Raw genomic sequence first — 21,721 nt, forward strand, 5'->3', positions numbered from 1 at the left:
ATCTAAGGCTCTGTTTGGATGCTTCAAAATCGTGGTTTCAGAAGCACTTTTTTACAAAACGAGATAACCTCCTTCCTCCACATATTTACTTTGTAATCCGTAAAAGCAGTTCTGAAACCATGGTTTGTTTTTTATTTAAACACTCCCTAATATACTATAAATACTTCGGAGAGGGGAGTCAGAGCTCCTCAAGCTGCCGCGTCAGGGCTTATAGCCTTCTACTGCCTTCTATCTGCGCCTGACGGCCTCAAATCGGATCCCATCTTTAAGCTTTCCCACTCAATTTGCACCTCTCGTGTCGTGATTATCTTGCAATCTGAGCGTAACTTCGGCTGCGATCGATTCGCCATGGGAGACTTCAATGATGCTTTCATGCGAAACCAAAACGCCGCCGTGCAGGCTCGCACCAAAGCTCAGAACCGTGCCAACGTCCTCCAACTCAAGCTGGTCTGTTTTCATCATCATTCTTATGTTTATTTTGAGATACTTTGGCGTTCCTTTTCCGGAAAAAGAAATAATCCATCGCCAACTCTAGGGTTTATCGCTACTGTTTTCTCACAATCCTTGATCTTAAACATCTCAAATGTTGTGATATGTCGATCTACTGCAATTTCTTAATGACTTGAAATTTTTTCTTGTCGTTTTCAGTAAGTTGGTTTGTGAAGGAAGAGGGTTCTTCCTATTTACTCCTGTACACTGATGGGATTTACTCTTGCGGGGCGTAGAATTAATTTTTACTTCTTTTAGTTGATTATTTGTACTATAATAAAACAAATACGCTTCGCTTGTTTCAAAACCGGTAGCAGCTTCATTAATCATGCAGCTAGGTTTTGAATACGTTTACCGATGGTTTGATATCTTTCTGTGTATTATTCGATTGCATCACAGATCGGACAGAGTCATCCTACTGGTCTCACGGCTAATCTTTTGAAGCTGTTTGAGCCTCGGCCTCCGCTAGAGTATAAAGCACCTCCAGAAAAAAGGAAATGTCCGCCATTAACAGGTATTTAATCATTTTCTATTTGTTTCTTATCTGTTTGGCGTCAGTTTTAGGCTTTAAAGAATGATTATTGATATGCCTACGTTCTTTATAACCCCAGGGATGGCACAATTTGTGAGTAAATTCGCTGAACCTGGAGATCCCGAATATTCTCCTCCTGTCCAGGAAGCTGAGACTCCGGTAATGTTTGCTTCTTCTGAGATTAAGTACTCGTGTACAATATTTATGCTAAATATGATTTCAGTGTTGTGTGTGGATGCCGCATCTGACATCCTTTCTCTTGAGGTTTGATGCAACATATTCCTGGTTGTGTAAATTTGTTGCTAATTATTTTGTAAGCAAGTTCCCCAATTGTGAGGCTTTGAATTTCCTTTAGAATCACGTGATAGAGTGAAAATTTTGCTTCTCTGGAGTGTCTTCATGATTTGTCTCTTTTATTGGGTTACATTGATTTGTATCTTTGTTTCACCAAGATTTGATTGCTATACTAAACTAATGACAACTACAAATGTTATCATTAATTTATTGTGACATTTCTGTTTTTGTGGACTTTTTGTTGAGTTCTTTACTTCCAATCTAGTTACTTACTATCAGACTATAATGTGCACTCCTGAATTCTACATTTTATGCTTCACATTGGGGAAAGCTCTGCAAATGTTTTATGTTTGTTTATATTGTAGTAACTACTGTTTTGCCTCATAGACTTGCCCTGGAAACTTTTTTTCTCTCTCTAAGTTTTAGGGATGATACGAAGTGTTGTGTTATGTATAGCTACTCTATGAACACTTTTTTTATCAGCTCTAGAAGTTTAATTGAGCAAACCATGATCACGCATGGCCTTACATAAGTTTTTATCAGTTGTTAAATTATTCAACATATGTGAGAAAGACTTTAATTTTTTAATTTTTAAAATGTTCAATGAACTGACTCGGTTCTAGTTTACTGGCTGTCTGTCTTTCTTTAAGTACAGCTAATATATAACAATTATTTGGAACTTATTTGTGTTAATATATCATGATAGCAAATATAAGAGCAGAGTATACTCTTTAGATCTGCATATGATTTTAATTTATTTTTGTGTAATGCAGATGCAAAGAAGAGCTAGGATACACAAGCTAAGATTAGAGAAGGGAGCAGCAAAGGCTGCTGAAGAGCTAGAAAAATGTGATGAATCCTACATTGATATCGAATTATTAGTTTTTGTGCCTGTATATTCCTTGGGTGTTTTTCTTATATCTGCTTTCTTGCAGATGATCCACATAATGACCCAAATATTTCAGGAGATCCCTACAAGACCCTGTTTGTGGCCAGACTTGTAAGCTATGCCCTTCATTATGGTCTTGATGCTGCACTTCCTTTTAGTGTATTCCTTGTCAATTGTCATATCTGATTGTTACCAACTCTTTCCAGAGTTATGAGACGACTGAGAGCAGAATCAAAAGGGAGTTTGAGTCATATGGTCCAATCAAACGGGTAGGTATTTTTGAGTATTGCCAAAGGAGTTCGGTAAGAGTTTCCTACATGTTAGGCATCGTAATTTTTATTTACTTCTTGGCATCATTAGAAGTTATGAACCCTAGATGTGTGTCATGCCCATATCAACAGTTTTTATTTGCAAAAGTAAATACACGTGTGTTTTGTGTTTTGATATTATATGAAGCTTTTCCGGCTGTGGACTTCCTTTATTTATTTATTTATTTTTTCGATTTTCCTGTGATAATCATATTTGGTTTAGTCATCATGATGAAGTGCCTTGTTGTTCACGTTGTTGAAAAGAAAAATGCTTTAGTATAATTTTCTTGCTACTAGAGTGGTTCTCAAGGTTTAGCAGTAACCTAGTTGCTATTATGTATGGTTTCTTTGGAGTTTCTACTTTAGTGTTGGTTAACCAGTTACTTATTATAATACATAATTTGTTTACTCAAGTTACGCATAATTTATAGATCATTAGTTGTTGATGATAAAAAAGGTCTTCCTGGGGCTTGGGTATGTTTAGGGGTTATTTTAGCATTAAGATAGCTTCTCAACAAGCGTCCCTGGTAAGGGGGAGGTAATCTTTTTCAACAAATGGTAAACGATTCTTAAACTTCCACCAAACCCACTCAGTTTCAAGCGCTTCTTCCTGCATGGCATAGCTGAATATTTTAGTTGGACAGAGCAGTGATGCGAAATTGTGCCTTTTGGCCTTGTTTTCGAGCAAGAAAAGGAGACTGACAACTTCTGTTCTTTTCCTGCACTGGGTAAAATATGTCGGGAGTATTGCCATCTCCTCCTCTGTTGTTTAAATTCTTAGTTAGCATGCTTCTGATGTTGCTAAATCTTATCTTTGGCTCTAAAGGCTATCAAAAACAATTCAGCAGTTGAGAGGATGTCATGGTATATTTTATATTATTTATAGTTATTTTCCTTTACGTCATTTTAAAAAATCAAACATCCCTGGTAAGGGGAGTCTAGTCAACAAGTGGTTAATTGGCCCCATATACATCAGTTTTTCTGCAACTATTGCTGGTGGTGATGCATCTCGCGATGGGAGCAGTGTGATTTAAAGGTGAGCACGGCTAATTAGGCATAGTGCCTGCCTGCCGTGCCATTTAGGATTAAACTATTAGTCTTTTTCTTTTGGTAATGTTTTAGTTAATTCTGAAGTGAGAAAGTATCTTCTATTTTTTTCCCCTTGTGACCTGAATTTTCTCTTCTGATTGTGTTCTCCTTTTCTTTTTTTATCATATAGGTTCGATTGGTTACTGACAAAAGCACAAATAAACCCAAGGGTTATGCATTCATTGAGTACCTTCACACAAGGGACATGAAAGGTCCATTTGATGGCAAATTGATTTCTCTTCATTTTGTGTAGCCTTTCAAGCTCATCTTTTGTTCATTATGCAGCTGCTTATAAGCAAGCTGATGGTAGGAAAATTGAGGGTAGAAGGGTGCTTGTGGATGTTGAACGTGGAAGGACTGTTCCTAATTGGAGGCCTCGCCGACTAGGCGGTGGGCTTGGTACTACAAGAGTAGGGGGTGAAGAAGTTAATCAGCGGTATTCTGGGAGGTAAGCAGACTGATTGCAAATTTTTGTGTCTTTGTTGTCAGGGTACTCGCTTGTTGAATTTAACTAATTGAATGGATAAGTGAAAAAGGAGACTGTATTGTCATTATCTTCCGTTATGTATGGCCCATGGGGTTTGGAAATCTTGTCTGGTAATTGAATAAATGTATAGGTATTGTGTTCTACATCATTAGGTAACACACTTGGTTAACTTATTGAATGTCGGATATAGAGTGTGCTTGATGTTTTCTTTTTTTCTTGAAGTGTATTTCTAAGTGCCTTTATTTCTAGGGAACAACTGCAATCAGGACCTTCTCGTTCTGAAGAACCAAAAGTGCGGGAGGAACGACAGGTTGATCGGTAAGTTGTCATTTTCAATTTATCAAGTTGTAATTGGTGTGCTCAGCCATTGTAGGAAAAAGAAACAAAAGGTGAAGAAAAATGGAAGGAGCATCTCAATTTAAAGTTCTCCTGCAGTAGTTGTTTTAACATTGGGCTCTTTGAATAATCATTTGTGAAGTTTTTATAATGTCGATCATGAACATGGGCATTCATTGTGACTAATGGTAGCTGAGATGATTTTAGGGATAGAGAAAAATCTCGTGAAAGAGGGAGGGACAAGGATAGAGAACGGGAACGATCACGTGAACGCTCTCATGATAGGAGCCGTACTCGGGATCATAGGGAGGATAGACATCACAGAGATCGGGATAGGACTAGAGACAGAGAAAGGGAAAGAGATCGTGGTCGTGACCGAGATAGAGATCGTGGTCGTGATCGGGAGCGAGGACGTGATCGTGATAGGGAGAGGGATCGTGACCGCCATCGTGAAAGGGATAGGGACTATGAAGATCTTGAACGTGGACGCTCGCATGACAGGGAGTCTGATTATGATCGTGTTGATTCCAAACATGAGAGGGACCGACATGGTGAAAGGGGGCGAGACTATGAACCTGAGGATAATCATGCATGGTACAATCAACCTGAGCATGGACATAGGCATGCGGACCCTGGGCGGGATGCTGAGGAGTATGACCACTATGAGCATCATCAAGGGCGAGGGCATTATGATCGTGGAGATGGTGACGATTATGATCAATATCCTGACCCTGATAGGCTGGAGGACGACTACCACAAGGAACACACAGTATCTGAATCTCGTGACCGGGAGAGAAGTCAATCAGAGAGGTCTCGTTCTCGAGAGTATGATTACTAGTACTGAAAGCATATTATCTCTGTACTTCAATGGTAAGACCAATGATTTGCATTTCAGCATTCCTGTCATGATCATTTGTTGACGTGAATCTTGGTATTCATTATTGACATGTCTGAAATTGACTTCAGGTATGGAATGATCCAGTCACCACAGGAGAACTTAGTTGCTGCTATCATCTCCATGAAATAGTTGATTCTGGATTTATGATGTCTGCGTTTGATTGCTTTATTGCTGTAGCTTAGTAGTTCTCTGTTACTCAATCTTTGGTGTTTTTGGGGATATGATTGAACTGATGGTGCTGGTGCTAATTTGGGGTTTTGATGTCTTTTCTGCAGACGTTTAAGAAACAGAAGATCGTTTTAATGTATTTGTGGTGAACAATCGTCTGAGTCTTGTATTTTCATCATGTCGTTGGGTTGTGGGTAATGCTTGGAACTCCGTTTGGTTAAACTGGTGAAACATCAATGTTGTTTACATATAGAACGACCAGCATTGGATTTGTGTATGCGATTATTTCAGCGATTCTGCCGGTTAGAAAGTGTCCATATTATAGGTATTCTGTGCGAAGTCCTAACTGAGGGCGAGGAGGGTCAGAAATGCTCAGTCGTTTAAATTATTTGCCCTATAATTGCACAAGGTTTGGTGCAAGGCTTCTTCAGCTATCGTTTCACTTGACTAGATTTAATGGGAGTTTAGCCTATCCAAGAGAACTGATATTGCTGTCTTGTAGATTACCCCCCAAGGGTTCGTGTCAATTTCATCCTTGTCATCTAGCTTTAGATGAGGACGCATGATGGATATTTATGAGCCAACTTTTGAATGTAGGGTATTTGCTCTGCCCCCAAAAAATGATTAGATGATACGAAAAGTTAAGGCGCAAAACGAGAGCATTTTGATGGTGCTATACAAATGTAGGTGCCGTTACATACAGTGTATGGAATATAGGAGTAGAATTCTTTGATACTACGGTTTTTGTTTAAGTAGCGCCCGCTGTTTTGATGTGTTGATTCATTGCATCTCTTAGGTGATTGGATCAAACGGGATCCATAAAGCAATCGAAGAAGATTTGATGTCTTCTTTGCCCGTTTATTCAAATTCATTAATGGAATAGCATTCTTCATTTCAAGATAATTCCTAGTTTAGGCTGGGATGAACGAAGCACGTCTCGATTCTGATATGGATTTTGTGACTAAATTCCCGAAAAGATAAAAGAAGATAATTCTTCGTTTGATCAGCAGTAAAAAGATGTTGATTGTACTCGTAATTATTTTGTCACGGTTTTCAAGATAATTTTTATAAAAAAGTGGAAGTGCCGAGGCTACTAAAATATCTAAGCTAGATGGCACAGCTACAATCCTACCCGATGCAAGTCTTTCATAACCATACAAAATTTACTCGTGAATCAAAGATAATACTGTTATATACGTGTAGATGCATACATGTATATATTGATTAGTACCCACTTTTAGAAGGGTGGGGGAAGTAGATTGATCTGTTTTCGTATATGGCGAGTTTTACTGGAAAGTTAGTTTGACTGAGGAGGTGTTTAGTTTCTCCTAAAAGTGTCAAGTCGAAATAAAACTTTTTCATATACTTATTTTATATGTTGTAAAATTATTTTTAAAATTATAGTCTGATTTTCACTCAAACACTTCACTAAGAATCCAATACAAAATTAATATGCCCCTCACCGCCACTTGGAGTAATTATCTAGCTAGCACAAGGCACGTCACCCTTCATGCTTAAATATGAGGTACTATTACTCCCCATATAACCAAATTTGAACTATTAATGAATTAAACTGAACAATACCACATTCAGTAAATATGATGCGGTGTAACTGCTATAAAATGATAGACCATAGGCTATCCAAATAAATCTATAAGAGGAGATATTTTCGGGGTTAAACCCGCAAGCTCTTTGTTTTGTCAGGTGAGAAATCTTTTAGTGTCAGTAGTCCCTTAAAACAAGCAAACTTACCAAATCAGGAAGAACCCTGTGCATGTTCAGTGTCTTTTTTAGTTGGCTTTATGAAAAAGTACAAGAAAATCCAAAATCAGTGGAAATTGCCAAGAAATTTCATGGCTTCGCCATGTACCGGTTCAAAAATTCTCTACAACCGTCGGAATGGCATGTCCCTTAATTTATCCTAGAGAGAGAATAAATGCTTGAGTTTGAAGCTTCTCACTATTCATTAATCGCGTCGAAAAACAATGCTTAATGATTCTTCTATGAAATTTCCTGGAACATACATTGGCTTGTTTGCTGTGTTAGATCCCAGAGGTGCCTCTGTTATTATAGGTTGTCTTGTTTAAACAAGAGAACTTGCCTTCTGAAAGAGAGCCCTCGAATAACACACTCCATGGTGATAAAAACAGTAGAGACGAACGAGGGCTGAGTTGAACCCAATCAAAATTAGGACCCTGCTTCCGCGAAACTTCAACAAGCAAGCACTCTTCAATACGACAAGCTGCATTGCTGCTTCTCCTCCAAATATATCTGTCCCTTAACCAAGTTAACATGAGTGAGAAACTGAGAATCAACATAGAAAAATAAATCTCTTATTTTCTAGATTTTCTTAGATTGTCACACCTACATATTGGTAATTATGTTCATGCCCAAAGGAAAACCCTCGGCGTATATTGATGCCCCGGACGCAGGAAAATTTATAATTTTTTTAATTTTTAAAATATGCATTTTATTTCTGTTATATATTTTTAATTAAAATTTTTTCATAAGACAGAGATATAAAAGATGTTCTAATTAAAAATTAAATGTAGCGGATCAGTCAGCTTTTGAAGCCAAGCATTTACTAATGAAACTCATTACTATAAGAAAATTTAAAAGAAAAATTTTTCATGTTGAGGAAACATATCCAATTTCTGTATGAGAAAATGTTAAGGCCAGCTTGACATGTTAAAAGAAAAATAATCTATTTCTCTCACACAAAATAGGACATATGTAATTTTATTATTTAACAGTAGTTTTCTTCATTTAGCCATACAAAATAAATTTTTTAATTATAAAATTATCTTCCTTATGCACAAAACGGTCCGTATGCCCCCACCCAAAAACAAAAACCTTCTGTAAATTACACAATGTGATCCATTGGGGCCAGAGAAAACAAGACAGAAAGAGTGAATTTATTATTATAAAGACACACACTGGCAGAAGTACTCAAGTGCACTTCTCACTTTTCGCAGTTTCCTATTCTCAGCAATGCTTGCAAAAGCATAAACCAGTTCGCAGCGGAAAAGAAAAACTCAAGGGATCCAGAAGCATCATATTCGCCATTCGGCATTGTAATCTAAACTCTAAACTTCATATCCATGGCTGTACAGGTGAACCGGAAAAGTTCAAGAGCAGCAGCAAAAGCAACATGGCTTCTATTGTGCAGCTTGTTCATGATCTGTAACGTCACTTTAGCTGAGAGAATTATCAAAGACAAGAAATCTGACAATCTTGTCGTTGAGAGAGATGAGGGACGTGGAGTTCTAGCTAGAGTGATTGAATTCATGTGGCAGAATGATAAGTCTTCCTATGAACCAGTTTGGCCTGTGAGTTCTTCAGAAAATATCTGCATGCCATGAGCTTTCGGCATCTCGTTGTACCATACTACTTATCATTTCTTTATTTTTTATGGATTTTCCCATCAACTCTAAAGGTACGTTGTGCTGGCTGTTTTGTGCAGGAGATGAAGTTTGGTTGGAAAATTGTAGTAGGATCAATCATTGGGTTTTTCGGAGCAGCTTTAGGCAGCGTTGGAGGTGTAGGAGGCGGAGGCATTTTCGTCCCTATGCTCACTTTGATCGTTGGTTTTGATCCTAAGTCTTCCACGGCAATTTCCAAGTGTTAGTATATATAGTAGTCTCTGGGATTTTAATTTCTTGGAGTTCTAGCTAGTATGAATGATCAAAATGTTTATGCATGCAGAGTTGATATTATAATATTAACAGAACTCGACCTGAATGCCAGTTTCTGAGGTTTGAATATTTTTGTGTCATTTTGTAATGACAGGTATGATCATGGGCGCTGCTGGGTCGACTGTTTACTATAATCTGAGGCTCAGACACCCAACATTGGAGATGCCACTTATAGATTATGACTTGGCCTTGCTCTTCCAACCTATGTTAATGCTTGGAATCAGCATTGGGGTCGCATTTAATGTCATGTTTGCTGACTGGATGGTCACAGTTTTGCTTATTATCCTGTTCTTAGGTAAAGTACTCTCCCCCCCTCCTTGTGTTCCTTAATCTTGTTCCAACCTATGTATGTTAATCCAAATTGCGTATTATCCTATTCTTTTTCCACACATCTTATTGCTTCGTCCTTTTCAATCAAATTCAAACTTTTATATAGTAATGCACCGTGTGCGGTATATAAGAGAGCGAGACAATATATATATATATATAGGATTTTTTCTCACCCTCCCTCTTATTTTTTCTCTTTTCTTTTTATTCCTCCCCAAGTAACCGAAGAACTGATTTTATTACTTTGATATTGTATTCGTCAAATTTCCACTGCTAGCATAATCTAAAATCTGAACTGTATAACATTCATGATTTAGTATTCGAGTATTCACGATATTCAATATAAATATAGATTAGTTGATTCTCAGCATCAGTATAATTGGTTGTAGGTACATCATCAAAAGCTTTATTTAAAGGCATAGATACATGGAAAAAGGAATCAATGATGAAAAGGGTACGACTACTTTTCTTACTCAAAAGCTTTAATTATTGATGGAGTCTCATATGACCTCTATTGATTATAAGAATGATGCTGTTCGATTTTCAGGAAGCGGCCAAGATGATTGAGTCAGAGTCTAAACCAGGTGGCAAGTCCTCAAAAACCTGCTTCCATATATATATATATGTATATTTATACATATAATAGTATATGAAAACTTAAAAAAAAAAAAAAAGTTGACTGTAATTGTGAGACCAAGCACCACAGAGGACTAAGACTTTTGCATATCAAAATGCATACAAGGAATCTAGCTATGGTAAAACTAGTCATGGAAATTTTTGCTTTTTACATGATGCTATTAAAATAACATGAAGAGGATTCTCCAGAACGATTTACCGTAAAATTAGAAAGAAATAAGAAAAACGATGGGCCCACTCTTGTGAGACCCACATATGTAGAAGTAGGCCATATAACCTGATTCTTATATCAACCCTATCCTTTTGATCAAGTATTTCAAAGAATCCAAATTCTAAAGCAGCATTCTACTTACTGCCAAATATTGCAAATGCTTCTCCAGAGGAATATAAATCACTACCAGCTGGCCCCGCTGACGCCCAAGATGAAGAGGTAATTCCCAGCGTCATTTCGAGTCATTTTTCATCACTACTTCAGTTAGTTGTTTTTTAACCTAGTTTTATCAATTTGTGTTTAGGTCCCTTTAATTAAAAACATACATTGGAAAGAAGTTGCACTTCTTATGTACGTTTGGGTAGGCTTTCTCGTTGTTCAGATTGTCAAGGTAAGTTATCAATACCCTAAACAACTTTTTCTAATGCACGAGTCCCCCACGAAATGCTGGTAGCTTTCAAAGCCGTCTTTGAGAAATGATGTTTCAACCTCTAATTTGCTGTACTTCAGTCAAAATTTACGTTCTTCCCTTAAGTTTACTGATAATCTTTTTGCTCATGCAGACATACACTGAAAATTGTTCCGTTGCGTACTGGATTCTTAATTCATTGCAGGTAACTAACAACCAATACATTAGGACATTCCCTATAGGGGAATAAATCAGGCAATAAGCAATTTGGATTCTTAACTAAACAGAATTTGATATCCAAGGAATGACAATATTTGTTGATAACTTTTAGGTGCCTATTGCTGTATCTGTGACGCTTTTTGAGGCCATATGCCTTTACAAAGGAAAAAGAGTGATCGCTTCGAAGGGAAAAGAAATCACGGTTTGGAAGTTTCATCAGATCTGTCTCTACTGTTCTTGTGGAATTATAGCTGGCATGGTTGGCGGATTGCTTGGTCTTGGAGGTGGTTTTATTTTAGGACCACTCTTTCTGGAAATGGGAATTCCTCCTCAGGTACTAGTTCAACTATTCCCGCGCAGTGACTGATCTTTACGTTTCCCAAAGGAACATTAACAAATGAAAATTACGGCAAACATACGTTTCTTCTGTCGCAGGTAGCAAGTGCAACATCAACCTTTTCTATGGCTTTCTCATCCTCCATGTCAGTGGTGCAGTATTACCTTCTGGATCGCTTCCCAGTACCCTACGGTAGGGAAAAGTAGATAAAACCAAAATTATCCTACTATTCAGGTTGATGAAAAAGTGAGAAAAAACTAGCAGTGAAGCACATACACTAAAATATTATTTCGACTGGAAGTGAAAGCTTAAACTTTTTGGTGCAAGATCTTCTATTTTTCTGCTATGACCCATCATAAATACTCATTGCCAGGGCTTTTGTCTCTTTTTTTATCATCTAACGTCAAATGCTGGGAAACTCACTGATTATTATGGGGGATCAATGCTCTTTGCCGCAGCTTCATATTTTGTTCTGGTGGCGACCATTGCTGCATTCACCGGACAGCATGTGGTGAGAAGGATCATTGCAATCCTGGGCAGAGCTTCCATAATCATCTTCATACTTGCACTCACTATTTTTGTCAGCGCAATAAGTTTAGGTACTTTCTGTAATCCCCTTAATACCTTTCTTCGTGTAGTTTTTATATAATTCAAACATGCTCGTTAGCTCACGTCCATTTCTGGGTGTATGTATTACAGGTGGGGTGGGAATAGAGAACATGGTTGAGAAGATGGAAAACAAAGAGTATATGGGGTTTGAGAATCTCTGTCATCATACTTAGGCGTCTCGTGCTTTTTTCTCTGAATGACAATCTTTCCAGACATGGTGGTAACACGGTCGTCTATTTGTCCGTCTTCTTCTTCAAGCAAACAAAAGGCTTTGCAATATTTATGTAATTTGCTTTTGTTTTGTTTCCATTCCTTTTGTAGAATCTTTTTGAGCTTTGTTCATTAAATGTCAAATAAAAAGATAAATAAATGGTTATTTTAGACCTGGTAATGAATGGATTGTGGAGTCATAATGACCACTGTATAAGTGAGAATTAAACAATACTATTATAACAACTAGTTAACTAATTTAAATAGATTAAAAAAATTTATTAAATTAATCATTTGTAATAAATAGGTGTTATCTTCCTCGTAATACTCTTACTAATAATATGTATTAGTTGAAACTATTATGTAATAGAACATTTAACGTATACAAGTATTATACGGACTCTTTTAAAAAAAAAATTAAAAGACAAAATTAAAATATTACATTTAAAACTGAATTAAATATTAGACTCATTTTTACAAGAACAGAAGGCTTTTTTTTTTTTCCCTATACAAGAGGACAAAAGCCCAAAAAGTAAACTAAATACTCGGGGGATTAGATCCCAGCAAATCGTTTTCGGAAATTCTCCTCAAATGAGTAGGACACGTGCTGAACAAAGACGATCTTTTGCCAGCGAGTCAGCGAGCATATATATTCGACCTTCGGGGTATATGAAGACTAGATCCCATGAATATTTCATGAAGGACCGAGATTGCATGAACACCGAGTTGCATGAAGACAGCATTGCCACCCGTTGTAACGCATCAATAGTAACTTTCGAATCTGATTCTAAAATAGCTTTCCTAAAACCAAATTCCCATGCCAGAGTTAACCCCTTCAAGATTGCCCACTCCTCAGCCTCTTTAACATTGTAGTCCCCTGTGAAATGAGAGAACCCCACAATCCAGGAGCCGGACGTGTCTCTGATTGCTCCACCACATCCTGCTTTCATAGTTGACTGAGCAACAGCAGCATCCACGTTAACCTTAACCCAACCGCTGTTTGGAGGTTGCCATCCTATTACATTATCCGATGGTCCTTTGGAAATTACATTAACCTGTAGGGCTGTTCACGGGACGGATCGGGACCGGGACAGGCCCGTCCCTGTTCCGTTCCGGTAAACAGTAATGGGATAGATTTTCTGTCCCATTTCCCAGCCCGTCCCGAGGTTGTCCCGGTCTCGGTTGGGACGGGACGGATCCGGGACGTCCCGAAATTTTTTTAAATTTTTTTAAAAATCTGATTTTTTTAATTATATTTTTTTGAGCTTAAATCTTATAAAAACATTTTTTATTTTCTTTTTTATTTGTTTGGGCACTCTTAAACAAAATATCAAAATATTACATATAATAGTCATTAAAAACTCTAAACAAAAGCTTTTAACACGATAAAAACTTGCTAAAAATTCTAATCATCAATAATCTCAAATCATTAACAAATATAAAAACTCTAAATAAATAATCCATAGTTCCATACAATAGTCTCAAATCTTAAAAAAATATGAAACAAATGATATTATATAAATAGGATAAAAAAAAAAAGGACCGGGACGGGACGACCCCGTCCCGGTTCCTTTTTTGTCCCGTCCCGAAAAATTTTAGGATGGAATCCATCCCGTCCCAATAAGATCGGGATCAGAACGGGCCGACCGGGGCGGACCGGCCTTGAACACCCCTGACCTGTTCCGAGACCTGTGCATATTTTTTCCATGTAAACAGAAGGCATGTTTTCTGGGTGATAAAGCCTCCAGCTTGCATGGGCTGACGCGTCAATGAAGTGATGACCACGTGAAGTCCAATGATGTGTCTTAGTGAATATTTAGACCTTACTGCACTTGGTCACTTAGCTTGTTATTTTATTGCATGGAAAGTGCCTTACCAAATAATATTGGTATTTACTGCTTAGACTCCTCGACATAAAAAACTAATTGAAAATTTAATTTAATCTTAAATATAATGTCTCAATTTATTTTATTTTTAATATATTTTTATTTTTCTTCTAATAAATAATCTTTATAATAATCAAAGGGAGTTTTTATTCAAAATAGTTTTGATGTAACTACATTAAAAAACAATATTTATTTATTATAAATAATTAATTTAATTTTTAATATTCATAAATTAGTTATTTACTTTTATATTAAATGTAGGTGGCATGTTGATAATCTTCGTAAAAGATGTAGGTAAAAATATACTGCAAAAATTTTAACTGACATCGTTTTGACATTACGCAACAGTATTGTTGTTGATTTGTTTATGGGCCAATTGAAATCGTGTTCATTTCCAGGTAATTTTAATCGGTGTCTAATGAATTACTAGTTTCCCAACAAATTGGCAATTAACAATATTACTCATCCAGTTCTAAATATATAACGGTCCGGATGAGTATAATTTTTTTTTTTTGCCAACAACTGTTAATCAAATAATAATTTGATATCTTCTCGCGCGAGAATAATAATTTAATCTAATGTTTTTTTTATTAATTCGAAAAGGCAATTCTTTATTATTTTATTCACTTTCTAGCAGTTCCGTTTTGCTTTTGGTGCCCATCATCTTGTCCTGGCACTTTAAAAAAGCGCTTTGATCGGTGTTCAATGGAGGACAGATGTTTCCGGATGGGATGAAACGAACCACGAGGCAACGCTGTGTTTGGGGACGATATAAATTCTGGCCAAACGTGTTTAAATTATAAGACCTTATTTATAATCTACAAACGAGATCTTATAAATAAAATTGAAGGTAATATAAAGTAAATCTTGTGAAAAATACTACCACTATTTTTAATATAAGAGCTAGTTGACTAATTTAAATAGATTAAAAAAATTAGTTAAATTAGTTAAATTAGTTATTTATAATAAACATATATTGTCTTTTTTAAAATATTCTTACTAATAAAGTATATTGGTTAGAACTACTATTATTAGAAGGATTACCTTAGAAAAAAATAGATAAATATGAAAGAAGTGGACTGAGATCTTATATTTAGAATCAAAATAAAAGTTAAATGGGATCTTCTATTAACGATCGGAGGTAGTATATAATACTGCCTTTCATCCTTAATATAAGAGTTAGTTTAACTTTTAATTTGGTTCTAAATACAAAACCCAATTCATTTTGTCTCTTATATTTATATATTTTTCAAAATAGTTATTTTAGTAATTATACATGTTAAATATTTCATTAGAAGTAGTTTTAATCAACATACATGAGTAGTAAGAGTATTATAAAAAAATAATAAATTTAATAAATTTTTTTAATCTATCTAAATTAATTAACTACTTTTTTTATTAAACCATTGCGCTGCGTATTAATTTATTGCTCCGTGGAGTTAACCACCCTGCAAAATAAAATCAAAATTTTCAAAACATATCCGATCTTTCTTTGTCTCCCACTCCCTTTTTAATTTTGCTTAGCCTGAAAATATGTTCTAGTCTAAATCTTGTCTGGAAGTCCAAATAAAATGGAATCAACTGTCCATAAATGACCCTACCTGTTGGCCGAAGAAAGCGAGCTTGGCTGTCAATATGTCTGGTTTTCCCTGTAAATAAGGCGCCAGTACGAGGGCAATTTGTCAAATAGCCTTTCCCGCCCATTAAAAGCGCCTTTTCGGGTCTTGCTGCTGGCTTCCTTCACCTCTCAGTGCTGTTCTTCAGCTTCGGTCGTCCAATTCCATCTTTTCTGGCTTCCCCGTGGCCCGTAGGGCTTCCATTTCTCTGCGATTAAAAGGAAAACCCGTTCTGTTCGAATCGCACGTTCTGCTTCCTTCTTTTTTCTCTTGCTGCTGCTCCATTATTCCTCTGTTAGGTATTTTGCCAATGCAAATGTTACCTCTAGCACTCCTGATGTTGAACGATCAAGGCGTGTGTCCTCTGACGTCATTTTTCTTCCTGGCTCTTCTGATTTTCTGTAGACATCTTGTGTTGTTTCTTTGATTTAGGGCTCAGAATGGAGAACGGAGTGAAGAGCAATGGAGATACAAAGTCACCGACTTTGGTAGAAAAGACTGAGGTATAGTTTCGTATATAGTTCTCCTTGTTCTTTCTCAGGAGTAAATACTTGCTTGGGAAGTATTTGTTTCTCGTAAGTACTATCTTTCTTCCCACCAGGAGACTCGGCAGTAAATCTGAAATGGAACGCCGAATTTATCAGAACTTTTCTGTTGCTAGTGTTTCTGTTTTTCCGACGAACTGCTTATGGGGGTTGTATTTCTATTTTTCCTGGTCCTTTCAAATGTGAAGATGGAGACAGAGGAAGTAGATGTTAAGAATGACGAGCCTTCTTTTATATCAAGGTCAATGGAAGAAGAGGAAAAACAGCTTTTGGAAACTCGAATCAAGGAAGAGAAGGAGGAATCCAAACATGAGCCAGACGAGGCACCAAAGCTTAATGAAAGTCAATTTAGCAAGTTGGATGAGCTTTTAACGCAAACCCAACTTTACTCGGAATTTTTGCTGGAGAAAATGGATGACATCACACTTGTATTTCCTTGTGCTTTTATTGTGTTAACTTTTTGTGCATTCCAATTTATTTCTTCTTGTTGCAGAATCTTATATTTGAATTTCGATTACCAGAATGGCGGTGAACAAGAGGGCCAACAAGAGGAGGAACCGGTTGAGAAAAAGAGGGGCCGTGGCTCAAAAAGAAGAGCAAAATCAGAATACAATAATGTGAGTTCGAAGTGTTACTGCATATATTCACTTTTTTTCATTCCTTTAACTTAATGTGTCCGGGAAATTAAATAGTGTCATGCTGATACGCTTCTACAGGAAGCGGATGTGAGAAGCACCAATTATTGCCTTTTGCTTCCCATATAACTTTGTTGATTATTTTGCACTCCTTTATGATTTTTGCACCCAGTTTGATGTTGTTGCAATTAATTATGTTATATTGTTTGAAATTATTTCAGAAGAAAGCCAAAAGGGCAGTAGCTGCCATGCTTACAAGATCTAAAGAAAGTGAGAGTGCTGAAGATATGAACCTGACGGAAGAGGAAAGAATTGATAAGGAACAGAAAGAGCTCATACCTCTGTTGACAGGTGGAAAGTTGAAGCAATATCAAATGAAGGGTGTCAAATGGTTGATCTCCTTGTGGCAAAATGGACTGAATGGGATTTTGGCTGATCAAATGGGTCTTGGGAAGACAATCCAAACTATCGGTTTCCTTGCACATCTGAAAGGGAAGGGTTTGGATGGCCCATATTTGATAATTGCTCCTCTATCAACCCTTTCTAATTGGATGAGTGAAATTTCTCGGTAAATGTTCTACAGAATTTGTTTTCCATGCTATTATATGTTGTCATGGTTTTGTAGTAGAACCTTATGTTTTCAATACATGAATATAGGTTTGCTCCAACACTCACTGCAATTATTTACCATGGTGACAAGAAGGACAGAGATGAGATTCGAAGGAAGCATATGCCTAGAACGATTGGCCCAAAATTTCCCATAGTCATCACTTCCTATGAAGTTGCGTTAAATGATGCTAAGAAATATCTCAGGTTCTACCATTGGAAATATGTTGTAATTGACGAGGTAAAATGTTCACTTGAGAGTGATTGATTGGAGATTTTCTTTTTAGTTGCATGCTATCAGCAAAAATTCATTTGATATTTCAAATGTATTTGGTTATGTTATTCTAACTGTAATTTTCTTTTAATGAAGGGACACAGGCTCAAAAACTCCAAATGCAAATTAGTCCAGATGTTGAAATTCTTGCCCGTTGAAAATAAACTTCTTTTAACTGGGACACCTCTTCAGAATAACCTGGCTGAGCTATGGTCATTGTTGAACTTCATTTTACCTGACATTTTCTCATCCCTTGAAGAATTTGAGTCATGGTTAGTTTTCTTTGCTTATTTGTCATTCCAAGTTCGTTTCATGTTTTGCTTGTCTCCTCAAGTTTCTGCGAGTTGCGTCTTCAAATGTGACTGTTGATAGTATATGACTTTGCCGTTGTGTAATCTTTTTGGGTATTTTTAGCTGCATAATAATTAATAAATATCTTGAGTATTGAAGGCAAGCGATTTGGATCAATTTTATAGCATTTAATGGTAGTTTGACCGGTTTTCCAATGGGCACCTATTTTGAAATAGAATTTGCCAGTTAATTTACTCCTTCTCTGGAAGTTTTGAACAAATGTTATGTTGGTTTTTATGTAATTTTATTGGCCCTTTTGATGTCTTTCTTGTAAATCCTGTGGTGCTTCCTTTTTTACATTTCTCCATTGAAAAGTGGTTTTATCAAATCTTATTATGCAGGGCCTGGTTTGCTTCTCCTCCATTTTTGCGTACGACTGTTGTATTTTTCAGCTGTATAGATGATTGCGTATTTCCATTTGACAGTATTGGTGTCAAATTCATTCAATTGCAGCCAGAAACATCACATGTTAACCTTGAATTTACTTTCTTAATCTAACCAAGTTTCTTTGTAGGTTTAATCTGTCAGGAAAGTGCAGTAATGGAGCAACAAAAGAAGAACTAGAAGAAGGAAGAAGAGCTCAGGCATGCATTAATAAGACAGCTTCTGTATAATTTATCCTTTGCATATTTGAACCAGAAGGCTCAAGGTTTTTATCGCATGTAGGTGGTAGCTAAGCTCCATGCCATCTTGCGCCCCTTTCTTCTCCGAAGGATGAAGAGTGATGTTGAGCAGATGTTACCACGAAAGAAAGAGATAATTATATATGCCAGTATGACTGAACATCAGAAGAATTTTCAGGAACATTTAATTAATAAGACATTGGAGAAATATTTTCGTGAAAAATCTGCAGTGGGTGAGATTTTCTTTCATGATTTCAATCAAGAAATAAGAGATGTCTTCATAGAATTTTCCTGTGCCCCAGCTCAATTTTGTATTATGTTGCTCTATTGCAGGACGTGCTTCCAAAAATCTTCGTAATCTGGTCATTCAGCTTAGAAAGAACTGTAATCATCCTGACCTCTTAGAGTCAGCCTTCGATGATTCGTGTATGTACCTTAAAAATTAAATTGTTTTTTTCAAAAATGAATTGATGCTTTATGATGACCACGTTGTATTCTTGCTATCTTGATAGTTCTCTATCCACCTGTCGATGAGATAGTTGAACAATGTGGGAAATTCCGTTTACTAGACCGTCTGTTGGCTCGTTTATTTGCACGGAAGCACAAAGTATGTTTTAAAGTATCCTATTTACATCGGTGCACCTCTTTTGTTGGAGAGTTGTTATTTACTGGTAATTGCCTTTGCTGCAGGTTCTAATCTTCAGCCAGTGGACTAAAATTTTGGATATAATGGATTACTATTTTAGTGAAAGGGGCCTTGAAGTCTGCAGAATTGATGGCAGTGTAAAGCTAGATGAGAGGAAAAGACAGGTTATGCTGTATGATATAATCTAGTTTCTACTATATTGCATTAGTTTCCTTGACACCTTTGTTACCAAGGAGTGTTTAGTTTGATCTTCTAGTTGTTTGCTGCATTCAATTCTTTGTAATTTCTTGAATGGGTTTTTCCTTGTCTTTGCGCATTGTAAGCATCAGACAGGATTGGAACATCAAACAACTTGTTCCTTGAGAGTAATGTTTTGAAATTCAGATCACTTATTCATATGCAATAAGAAGTTATTTACGATGCTATGCTTTGATCACAGTTGAACTGCAGTTGAAACATTTTTTTTTAAAATGTATAAAGTGTAATATTTTACAATAATACATGTAGTGTAAAATAATATTGAAATGGATATAATTACCTATACTTACACAGATTGAGTAGAGTCTATTAAATACCATAAATTTCTGCTATCAAGTGCTAAATATTTTGATTTAGACAAACAGAGAACAGGAGTTTCTGACCAGTTTATTGGCGAGTCAATTTAAAAGAGAAAATATATTGGAACTGCAGCTAATTCATTGGTTTTTTGTCCAATTCAAGCTTTTTGTTCATGCAAAATATCGGTTTAATTAGGGACGAGAATCTTGCTTGCAATATACTACTGAGATTAGCATCTGTTCTGAAAAACATTGGTTCTGATCAGGGATTAAAATTATGTTATGTTATCAGTGGTTGCATTATATTGAGTTCATGTTAGCCGTATATATGCCTCTCTGGCTCATTGATTTTTTTCACCTGCTCATTACAGATTCAGGAGTTCAATGATGTGAATAGCAATTACAGGATCTTTCTTCTCAGTACTAGGGCTGGGGGATTGGGAATCAACCTTACTGCAGCTGATACTTGTATCATTTATGACAGTGATTGGGTACCCTTTTTTTTTGGAATTTTACTGTATGCTTTATTTCATTTTACATCTTTGATGGTACATTTGCTTACATAAGTTCATCATGCTCCAGAATCCTCAGATTGATTTACAGGCCATGGATAGATGTCACAGAATAGGTCAAACTAAACCTGTTCATGTTTACAGGCTTGCTACAGCTCACTCCGTGGAGGTACATGGCTACCTTGTATTGTGGTTTGGTGATGTGATTTATGTTTGCCTATCAGGATATCAAGTGCATGTTCCTTGAAAATTATGTATATAATGAACTCTCTTTACAGGGTCGCATGTTGAAAAGGGCTTTCAGCAAGTTGAAGCTTGAGCATGTGGTGATTGGAAAGGGGCAATTTCATCAAGAACGGATGAAGCCCAACTCAATGGATAACAAAGAGGTTTGTCCATTAGCAGTTTCTTTTCCATTAATTTCTCAATTTTGCTTTCCTCTGATCTTCTGTGGTTCAAGCTTAAGCATACTACTTTTACACTGTTAGTAGGCATGCATTTTACTGAATAGTCTTTAAAAAGTCCGGCAACTCGGCAAGCCTCATTTTCTCACGTTATCATTGTATTCATATAACTAGCGCATAAATAGTGAGAAAAGGGTCTAATAATATAATAAAGCATGGATATGGGATCTCTTCCAGTAGTAAAGTTGGAAGCATGAAGAGGGCATTAGGATTGGAAAATCTGGCTATAGGTTCATTTATATTAATGGTTGGGATTAAGATAATTTCTCAGCTTTGTTGCCAAGTTTTAATATGGAATTTGTACATGATCTGATATAAGGATGAGGAATTGTTGGCATTGCTTCAAGAGGAAGAATCTGCTGAAGACAAAGCGATCCAAACAGATATTAGTGATGAAGACTTAGAGAAGCTTTTGGATCGCAGTGATCTTGTCTCTGGTAACTTAAATTGTCCGAGCAAAATTCCTCTTAAAGGGCCTGGATGGGAGGTGGTGATTCCAACTGGGAGCATGCTTTCTACTCTTAACAGCTAATTTCTCTTATCTATTTGCATAGCCTGAGATACTTTTGAAAAATACTTCCTTTTGCAGTAACACAACTGCTTTTCGAGTTAGTCTCAATGAATGATATTTCACAAATACGTAGTTGTCGAATAGCCCTTTCATTTTGTTTGTATTCGAAATGGGCTAGATAAGGAATGATGCTTTGAAGAACTTTCCGCATTCAGAGCCACCCAATGGCTTTCATTTTGTAAATTTTCTAAATGGAATTTATTATAGTTCAGGAATGGTGCTCTTATATTTAGCTATTTTAACGTTCGTGTACCCTTGAAAACATCCTGTTCAATAACGAGAAGTGGTTCGA

The 21,721-nt window shown here is 36.5% G+C and overlaps 3 protein-coding genes across 6 annotated transcripts; all 3 read left to right on the forward strand.

Annotated features, from left to right (window-relative positions):
• The first annotated feature begins 205 nt into the window (after positions 1–205).
• On the forward strand, positions 206–5,940 carry LOC114732509 (U1 small nuclear ribonucleoprotein 70 kDa). Its single transcript, XM_028919786.1, has 11 exons — positions 206–447; positions 889–1,003; positions 1,101–1,180; positions 2,089–2,164; positions 2,251–2,315; positions 2,411–2,473; positions 3,732–3,813; positions 3,887–4,049; positions 4,338–4,406; positions 4,632–5,294; positions 5,391–5,940. Exons 1-10 carry the CDS (start codon positions 349–351, stop codon positions 5,260–5,262), a joined length of 1,443 nt encoding a protein of 480 aa, XP_028775619.1. The 5' UTR covers positions 206–348; the 3' UTR covers positions 5,263–5,294; positions 5,391–5,940.
• Positions 5,941–8,379: 2,439 nt separating this feature from the next.
• Positions 8,380–12,328, forward strand: LOC114732512 (sulfite exporter TauE/SafE family protein 3). 2 transcript variants are annotated; one of them, XM_028919791.1, is made up of 12 exons: positions 8,380–8,819; positions 8,954–9,113; positions 9,280–9,480; positions 9,902–9,966; positions 10,060–10,099; positions 10,529–10,578; positions 10,664–10,750; positions 10,923–10,973; positions 11,100–11,321; positions 11,423–11,516; positions 11,783–11,923; positions 12,024–12,328. In XM_028919791.1, exons 1-12 carry the CDS (start codon positions 8,592–8,594, stop codon positions 12,104–12,106), a joined length of 1,422 nt encoding a protein of 473 aa, XP_028775624.1. In that variant the 5' UTR covers positions 8,380–8,591; the 3' UTR covers positions 12,107–12,328. The 2 variants fall into 2 exon arrangements, with proteins under 2 accessions (XP_028775624.1, XP_028775626.1); XM_028919793.1 differs by having other exon boundaries at positions 8,381–8,819; positions 10,060–10,096.
• A 3,528-nt stretch (positions 12,329–15,856) lies between these two features.
• LOC114732535 (ATP-dependent DNA helicase DDM1-like) lies at positions 15,857–21,721 on the forward strand. 3 transcript variants are annotated; one of them, XM_028919818.1, is made up of 16 exons: positions 15,857–15,944; positions 16,051–16,148; positions 16,379–16,618; positions 16,712–16,807; positions 17,047–17,393; positions 17,483–17,672; positions 17,802–17,977; positions 18,571–18,640; positions 18,723–18,912; positions 19,013–19,105; positions 19,192–19,286; positions 19,370–19,489; positions 20,254–20,373; positions 20,465–20,563; positions 20,673–20,783; positions 21,178–21,721. In XM_028919818.1, exons 2-16 carry the CDS (start codon positions 16,086–16,088, stop codon positions 21,388–21,390), a joined length of 2,223 nt encoding a protein of 740 aa, XP_028775651.1. In that variant the 5' UTR covers positions 15,857–15,944; positions 16,051–16,085; the 3' UTR covers positions 21,391–21,721. The 3 variants fall into 3 exon arrangements, with proteins under 3 accessions (XP_028775651.1, XP_028775650.1, XP_028775652.1); XM_028919817.1 differs by having other exon boundaries at positions 16,078–16,148; XM_028919819.1 differs by lacking the exon at positions 15,857–15,944 and having other exon boundaries at positions 16,090–16,148; positions 16,432–16,618.

This window comes from Neltuma alba, unplaced genomic scaffold (assembly GCF_004799145.2).
Source record: "Neltuma alba isolate B1F8T4 unplaced genomic scaffold, ASM479914v2 tig00012917_pilon, whole genome shotgun sequence".
Lineage (NCBI taxonomy): Eukaryota > Viridiplantae > Streptophyta > Magnoliopsida > Fabales > Fabaceae > Neltuma > Neltuma alba.